Genomic DNA, 9,344 nt, shown 5'->3' on the forward strand with positions numbered 1-9,344 from the left:
GCCTACAGATATTTTCTGTCCGTTGTTCGGATGTGATTTTGCTTCATCTGTGTTTTTAATATTGAATCTTGAATATAGAAACACCTTCAATCTTTTTAGACTAATGGTGCTCAAAGTGGAACAAAAACAGAGTTGAAGTGTAATATAACATAACAGCTCAATGAATAGAAGGAGTTTGACTTTAATGACATTTAAGTGTCTCTAACTATATTACATTTTATTTTATTTTTTCTTTCTCGATGCGTGACATGATTTTAGACATTGCTTTTATCCAAAGTTAGTTAGAATAAGAATAATTAAAAGTCATCAACTAATCACAGAGCAGGGGTGGACCAAACAGACATGATATAAAACTTTTAATACTGTCTTAATTATGTCATCAACAAACTGTATCGCTAAAAAGACATTATGAAAAAATAACACTGACATTTTGCAACATTTTTTTATTCTAATTTTTCAGAATCTAATAAAAAAATCATGTTATCATTGAATTTGAGTCATGCGCGGGTTGGCTAATCTGTGACAAACACATACAATCTCAGTATGTGTTTAAACTTCAGTAACACATTTTTTAAATGTATTTTATGTCTTAAATATCCTTCATACTAAAGATGGCAGCCTCTTTTTCAGGACTTTGAATTCGATAAAGTGTTTAACTCGTGTGAATAACAGATTTCTTAACAGATAAACACACTAAAAAACATTGATTTGAAGTATTTTTTAGAAGATTCAGGTTTTATTCTCAGTACAAATGTACAAATATTTATGTGAACACACAAACAACACATTATAAGTTTGATCTATGAATCTGATAACAAAACAAATGCTAACACGGATAATTAAAATATATACCAGGAAATGTTTCCTGTTGTTTGAGCAGCATACCTAAAAATATTTTACACAGTCATGATGAAGAAAAGCAAACTGACCCATCAAATATAGAAAAGTACAAATATTAAATATTTATTTACATTATGCATGTATAATTTCTTCCATCCAGCCAGAAATCTATTGTTCCTGCAGTGTAAATTGAACAGCCAATGGTGAAATGTAACATTAAATATTAACTCACTGACAGAGAAAGACGTTATTCATAGCAACAGGACAGCATGCAGGACTACCTGTTTGTCTCTGTCTTGGCGTTAAAATCCATTAAAGTGTAACCTCTAAAAATTGATTTATTGATTCCATTTGTTTGCTACAATGCCACATATTTGTCCAGTGTTATGAAAGTGTTGTTGGATGTGAGCCTGGATATTGTTTCTTTCTTGAAGGCTTGTCTTCTGAAAGGTCAGCGGCTTTGTCTTTGTGCTCGTCCACCATCAGTGACTCTGCCTCCCGGAGAGACGCCTCTGAAATATTAGTCAGCCCTCCTCGTCCATCAAACCTCTTCTTTGTAATGCTTTTCTAAACATTAGGTTTCAGTCCACAGGGAAAACATTTAAATCCTTTCTGTTGACCGTATTTTCACATATATGTCGCCATCTGCTGGCCACGTCTAGGAATTACATCCCCCATGTGTGGAGACACCACATCCACTGAATTTCATATAAATCTTCTAAATCATTTCCATAAAAAGTTCTTTAGGTTACTGAGCTGTAGTGAAAAAAATATAAACTTATAAGGTTTTAGATGCCGTAATTATATTTATTTTATTTGCAATTTGGCAAAAACCCACACAAAAACCTGATGACTGGGACAATTTACACTCTTTTCACAAAAATAAAAAGTCAGTCACTTTTTTCCGGAGTGTCACCTCTGTCTAACACAGTAAAAGAAAACGCAAAACATAAAATGTCTTTATTTTGTCTTTTCATTGTGTCATTACTTGGACTCACATTAGAATATGTTCAATATAAACTGTGGAAGCACAAGCAAGCAGACAAACAAGTGACTTTCCTTTCTCTTTAATGTAATCTCAGCTCAGATATCAAACGACAGCAGTGTCTGACGAGAATCTGTAGCTTCAGCGTCACTTTGATGTTGGAGAGGATTTGAGAGGTGAGTGATGGACAACGGATGCTGCAGGAATATCAGCCACAATGAGGAAGGCTTGTTTTATTCCTTTTAATACTGACATGTTCCCTTTAGAAGGAGTAAATTATTTTAAGCTAAAAATCAATACTGGTACCTTCAAATTGTTGCTTTATTTTATGAGATCTTCCTGCCATACATTGACCTGGCATTACTTTTTTATTCCCAACTAACGCACCAGTGGAGGACCCAGTCACTGCGTTTCCCCGTATGGAGCATCTTCTTCTTCTTTACAGTAGTTATTTTCAGTAGTTAGTTTTCTTTATGGGGATTTAACTTCGTCTAAACTTTAAGATGAAAAAGATATTCCAGTGATCTGAACTGACTCATGAACAAAAGGGTAAAATAGGCTTAAATATCTATTTCTAGACAAAAAAGCTAATTCTTTGCGCTTTCATTTGTCAACATATAGTATTGATTTAATGTTAAAACACACTAATGCTGACATGAAAGCAGATTTTCCACACAAACCACCAGCACATTGTAATTTGGCACATTGTACGATTGTTAATTTAACTTCAGAATGCTCTAATGCATTCTGGGTAATACTTTAAAACAGCTCAAACAAACACACAAAGCCGTGGTCACTGCGTGGCGTGACGGTTTGCCCCATTTATTGGTCGTAAACATGTAAACATACAAGACGGTGACGTCCAAACAATCACACACAAGACAAAGTGTCAACCGACAAAATAGAAAATATCATATCCGTCTTTAAATACTGTATATCCAAACAAAGGAACATTGCAAGTCTGCAAAAGCTGGAATGCTGAAGAACATTGATATTCTTAAATATATATATTATATCTATATAAGGTCGATTCCACACACACACGGACTCTTCCTCTGGTCCTGAACTGGCACATTGCACATAACCTCAGGAATCATGTTCATTAAGAGTTTGGTCTGTGGGTCAGGGGTCAGTAACCTGTCATGTAACCATCATGGTGTGATCAGCGCTCCCAGATGGTCTGAAGATGAGGTGCATTGTGGGTAAGCTGCTATCTGAAGGCAGCAGAAAGTGATGAATCTCCTGACCAACATTTACGTTGTGCATCTGGATGCCGACGGGATCACGTTTTTGGTTTTTTGATGCTGCAGATATTCCACAAATGAGCACATATCCCATAATACTCCTGCGTGACCCCTCCAGACTGCAGCAGGGCTTCTTCACAGATATGTTTCTCATTAGAAAACGACTGAATGCACCCCCAGCGTTGTTTTTTTTACACTAAACAGACAAACGGCAGCAGGAAGCGGAGCCTGGATGACGTTTGTGAGAACGACGTCTCCGTGAGAACGATACAGACGTGACGCGAAACACGGCGGCGTCTACGTCTCCAGTGACGCTCTACCGGCGCGGAGTGGCGCTCGGTGAACGGGAACAGAACACGCTGACTGGCCAGTAAACAGTTAATGCACAGCGGCGCCCCGACAAACATGAAAACCATAAATTTCAGAGTAAAACCCCACGATGGTCCCCCTGGTTTGCTACATCCCACTGAGGTAGACGGGTGATGCTGCGGTGGTCACCGTGCCAACCAACCCCACGCTCCCTGATGAGGCAATATTTATCTACGATAAGCAAGCAGCAGAACCCTCGTAGTGCACATTAGCCCGAAAATTAAAATACTTCTTGGATGTTGTTTGTACATTTCACATTCCCCTACAGTCTGTGTGATGTAGTCAACCTTTTACACTCTTGCACAACTCCACACCGTCAGTCGCTATCCCAGCCGTAACGCCGGATTCTTCTCCCTTCAGTCAGGCCTGAAACACTTGAGTGCGGTTACGATGTTTCCTTGTTGTTGTATTTCAAGGAATAACCCACAGCCGTCTCGAGACACTCCACCAGGGAGCCCGCCGACAGGAAGTCCAGCTCCACCTCTATGAACTTTATGTAAATATCCAGACGCCGAGGCGACTCCTCGTCCCCCTCCCCGTCCTGACTCGTGCTGCTGCAGACGCGGCTGTTCTCCTGCAGCAGCCGCGTCACGGCGGACGGTTCGCCGTGGACGTAGTGTTTCCCAGAACCCTGAAAGTGCTGGAACAAACACTGCTGTATAGTTCTGTCCTCGGCGATGCCCAGGTAGCAGTAGGTGACTCTCACCCCGGTCCTGTCGGCGGCGGCGGTGCCGTCTCCCTCAGCCGGAGCGCCGTTCTCCGCCTCGTGCCGAGGGAGGTTACAGTCCTCAGCGTCCCGTTCAGGAGAGATCTGAGTGTGGCGTTCGTCACACGACAGCGACGCCTCGTAGCCGATGGCGTAGAGTCCGTAGGACTTGGGGATGTCCCCAGGTAGGAGGTAGTGGGAGGAGCCTCTGCTGCAGCTGGTCGCCCTGGACTGGGACACCGGGATCCAGTCCACCTCCATGTGCAGCTCCAGGCAGCGCGCCTCGCTGATGGTGATGTCCAGAAACTTGTAGTACACATTCTTCCAGTTCATCTTCTGAACTTTGGTCATGATGATTCGACCCTCTGGTTTCTCCGGGTTGAAGTACTCCCGGAGTCTCTTTCCCAGGGGCACCTGCGAGCTGATTTCGGCATAGTGGTAGCGCACATCGTCGCGCCAGCGCGTGTTGAAGCCCACGCCAAAGATGGCCAGCTTGTTGGAGAGGTGCAGCCGGGAAAACTCGGTCCACGTCTGGAAGTGCTCCCATTTCAGCTGCACCGACTCCAGGATGCGGATCACCGTCTGCATCGTGTCCCTTCTTCTGCAGAGAATCCAAGAAACATCAGAAAGACAGCAGTCAGAAAACATGATGTCAGATTAAAACACAAGAATATTTTCTGCCTTTATTGTCAGAATTTTGGGGTGGTTAGTATTATAGGAAGCCTGCATTCTGTCTGCATCAATATCTTAGGCCACATGTGTCAAACTCAAGGCCCAGGGGCTAAATGTGGCCCACCACATCATTTTATGTGCACCATCAGAGCATAAAAGGTGTCTAAAAGTAAATAGGTAAAAGTAGAGTTATGTGGGTTTTATAACATTTTTCTGTGCAACTGTAATATTTGTAGCTTGAATAAGTAATAAAGTCAGAGTTATTCAACATCAAGCAGGAGTTACATTTATTGTACATTACACTGAGTTACATTTATTAGTTACATCTGGCCCTTTGAGGACAGCTGTTATGCTGATGTGACCCTTGGTGAAAATGACTTTGACACCCCTGTCTGAGGCAGACAGATTTGGCGACCCCCAGAGGTGGAATTAAAAACTGCACCTAGATACAGGTATAACTGTATCTTGGTGAAGCTCATCTTCCATTTCCTTCAGAAAAATGTCCTGATTTCTATGATTCCCAGGAAATTATTTAAATACACATTTATAAGGATGACACCATGGACAACCCATAACTTCATTAAAAAACATTTGTATGTAAGACACTATTCTAGTTCTATCCTTCAGCATTAAAACCAGAACAACTGGAGATATCAATGCACAGCGTGGACAACATGGATGTTAAATCTACCATGTGAGACAGGAGTCATATGTGAACAACATCCATCTATCGATCCAGTCAAGTTGGATGGTTAAATGAGTTGTTATACCATTTTTAAACAGCAGAGGGCGACATCTACCTCGAGCTTCACTTTTTTAACCTGAAACAGGTCATGTTGGACCCCCACCCCCCTCAGTGTTTGTTTAGTTGGAACGTGACATGCAAAGAAAATGACATCACACACACACACACACACACACACACACACACACACACACACACACACATACACACACGCCTGACATATTCTAGAATGTCTGCTGTCCAGACTGGACTCCCACTGAAAATGCAAATAAATAAATTCACACAGAAAAAGAATGAAGTTCTCAGTTTGGACATAGAGTGTATTTATATCAAAGTTCTACTTACTGCGTTTGCTCCGCCAGCTCCGCCTGAAGCTGCAGGATTCTGTTTTTAGGCACCTGGATTTCTTCTGAGAGGAAAACAAACACGCATTAGTTCCGACCCACGGAGGGTTTTGGCTGCCGTCTGTCGTACGTTCGTTCAAACGCTCACCCGTCTCCATGTCCCCCTCCTGGAAGGCCGAGTCCAGCACCTGGTTGCACCAGTCCTCCTGGGAGAAGTCCTCCATCGTGCTGCCGTCGGACTCCATGTCCTGGTACAGGCCGCTGCTGTTGATCAGCACCGGGGCGCAGCTCTGGGAGTCCCAGCCCCCCTGACCGAACACCTTCTCCAGCTGCTCTATGGTGTAGCTGCTCTTCCTCTTGCCGATCCCGTGTTCCTTCACACGGCTGTAGCAGCGCCGCAGCGTCTGGATGGAGAGGAGGAGGGACAGTCAAATCACATGATGTGAACTTTCTGCTTGGTTTTACAGATTGTTAAAAGAAAGTGTCACCATCATCGTCATCATCATCATCATCATCTCAACCTGAAACACTAAGTTTGAGGCAAAATATGAATTTTAATTTTCATGTTCAGTACATTTCAACTCAATCTAAAAGAGAAACCATTAAAAAAATATTCTAGAAAATGATACTGTATGATTTTTAATAATGAATTAGTATTTTAGTGCATGAGTAATTTATCACCTAGCAACCAGGACCAGTTCAGTTCTCACACACCTGTCCTCCACTCCTCACCTGTATTAGCTGCACCTGTTTAAACTTGTTACTTATAAAACAGACACCTGTCCACAGCGGACTAGACCAGAGATCTGTCCCCCACACCAGGGACAGACGTATAGACCTGCACAGGACTGGGATGAGCTACAGGACAACAGGCCAGCAGCTCGGTGAGGCAGCAGCAACTGGAGTAATTATCAGACGATGGAAGAAACTGGAGATGACCGTTAATCTCCCCGTCTGGGGGTGCACGCAGGATCTCACCAGCTGGGACATCAGTGATTGTGAGGAAGATGAAGGATCAATCCAATGGAGATGGTCGTGGACTCCAGACGTGAACCCAACAGGAAGTGTCTGGGGGGAATGTTTTCTACCAAATAATATGTTCTACTTTTTATCAAATACTTCATGCAATAAAATGCAAATTAATTATTTGAAATCGTGCAGCGTGAGTTTCTAGAATATTTTTTATAGATTATGCTTCACAGTTTAAGTATCCCTGTGAGGAAAATTACAGACCTTCATTCAATGAACGTGGGAAAACTTACAAAACTGATGATGCATCAAGACCTCATTTTCTCTGTGATGATGATGATAAATAATAACAATAATAATAATAACAATAATAATAATAACAATAATAATAATAATAATAATAATAACAATAATAATAACAATAATAATAATAATAATAATAATAACAATAATAATAATAATAAATCTGAAACTATTTCTAAACAAAGGAGGGACGTAATCACGTGACACCAGTTGGACGTTAAACACAATACTGAACCTTTGTAAAAACTTTATTGACTCCTGAGAGACAGTCAGTGTCAACAGCCTGACGTCAGAGTCCACATAGGGACGTGTCGTGACGTCATCACCTCTCTGTTACGCGTTAAAACGTGACCGTGATGCTGTCGCTCACGAACCCTCCGTGTCCGCGGGATGACAGCGGCTCCACGCAGCCGTCCCGCCCCCGGCGGACGCCCCTCGGCCGGCCCCGCTCACCTTCATCCTCTCCCGGCACTGGGACGGGGTCCGCTCGTAGCCCAGCTCGGACAGCGCTCTGGACACCCGCTCGTACATGGCGGGACCGGGGGCTTTACCGGAGAACACGGTGCCCGCCACCTCCAGCTGCTGCATCCGCGCCTCCGTCAGCCTCTCGTTGCCCCACACCGCGATCAGGGCGTTCGTCTCGGACGGGGTCCACGACATCCCCCGGCAAGCGGTGAAGCTGTTGGAGGATGAGGCCGCCGTCCGGCCCGCGGCCCCCGAGCCCACGTTCAGGGGCGAGAAGCGGCTGGGCGTGGAGGGCGTGGACTGGTACTGCTGGCCGTCGCTCAGCTCCTCCGACTCGGGCGACGGCACCTCGGTTTTCGGGACCTTTAAGGGCGTTGAGATCTCCGGAGACTGCTCCGCGGTACTGGACGCCGCCATGTTGGCTCTGTTGCTAAGGGGAGGGGGAGGAAAGGTGACGTCCAGGGCTCGAGCCGGAAGGGAGGCGGGAAAACATGGCGTGGATCCAACAGGAGGCGCGCGCGGAAGCACCACGAGAACAAAGCAAAACAAATAAAGTTTTGAAGGAAATCATTTCCGGTTTGATTTCAAAACAAATTTTGCATTTCTTATTCAATTATTACTTTTTATTTATTTATTATAAATTATGTAATAAATATTTTTATGTATGAATAAAATGTTTACTCACTACATTTTAAACATAAACACTATGACTTTATAATCAGAATCTATATTATTAAACAGAAACCGCTATTCACCAGTAAACATAAACAAAAATATCACTAGAAAGTAAAAAGTACACATTGAGAATGTTAGAGTTCTGTGTCATTATACACAAAACACATATTCTAAGGGATTTATTTGCATTTAACAGAAAAAACTCATCCATTAATAGTTTATCTGTCCTTAATAAATGTAAATCACTGCATATAAAAAGAATTAATCTTGAAAGTCTGAACACAGAGAACCACAGAGTGTGTTTCCAACGCCGCGTCCCCGCCGGGCAGCGAGGCAGACCTTTGGTTGGAGTTGGAGTGTGTAATTGGTCACTTGATGCCTGATTGATGGACTGAGTTGATTGTTTACTGCATCTTTCCCGTGCCGCTGTCTGATTGGCTCCCCTCGGGGACTCCACGGCGCTCCGGTCTGCTCTTCCATCTGTTGGCTGTTTGGCTCCGTGTGGTCAGCGGGGTCGTGACCCGGCCGGAGGAGCTTCGTTTTGGAGGAGGCCTCCACGCTAGCTGTCCAATAAAGGGCAAAGACAGGAAACAGTGGACAGCCTAACCTTTACGTGTCAAACCTGCAGCTGTCCATTTCTGCTGCTGGGAGGAGATGAAATGCTTTGTGTCGTCTGTGACAGATTGCGTTTGGATCAGCCGTCTGCAAGAGTGTGGAATACTGGGATTTAAATGAAATAACAGCTCCAGTTTTACAACAAGTCATATACCTCAAACCTGATTGTCAGCGTTCATAAAATGCATCATGGAGCTGCTAGTTTTTGCTCCAGACTAAAATAATTTCTCTTGTTTAATGGATTTTTAAACATTCCTGTTAACCAGCAGAGAAATTTCTTAAATCAGACAATATTTGCTAGTTGTAAGCTATTTTGCCCATACTAATCACAAAATGAAATAAATAAAAACGTGTTACTTACATTTTCTCGCCTAGTTAATGATTTTTTCTCTTGTGACTTGCTGTGAGTTCC

At 43.2% G+C, this 9,344-nt stretch overlaps 1 protein-coding gene across 1 annotated transcript; it reads right to left on the reverse strand.

Moving 5' to 3' along the window:
- Window positions 1-2,630: 2,630 nt before the first annotated feature.
- On the reverse strand, window positions 2,631-8,212 carry LOC137606240 (myb/SANT-like DNA-binding domain-containing protein 2). The gene is made up of 4 exons (XM_068331412.1): window positions 7,631-8,212; window positions 6,054-6,309; window positions 5,907-5,970; window positions 2,631-4,745 (listed from the first exon to the last, which is right to left on the reverse strand). Exons 1-4 carry the CDS (start codon window positions 8,057-8,059, stop codon window positions 3,824-3,826), a joined length of 1,671 nt encoding a protein of 556 aa, XP_068187513.1. The 5' UTR covers window positions 8,060-8,212; the 3' UTR covers window positions 2,631-3,823.
- Window positions 8,213-9,344: the final 1,132 nt, after the last annotated feature.

Source organism: Antennarius striatus, chromosome 13, assembly GCF_040054535.1.
Source record: "Antennarius striatus isolate MH-2024 chromosome 13, ASM4005453v1, whole genome shotgun sequence".
Taxonomy (NCBI): Eukaryota; Metazoa; Chordata; class Actinopteri; order Lophiiformes; family Antennariidae; genus Antennarius; species Antennarius striatus.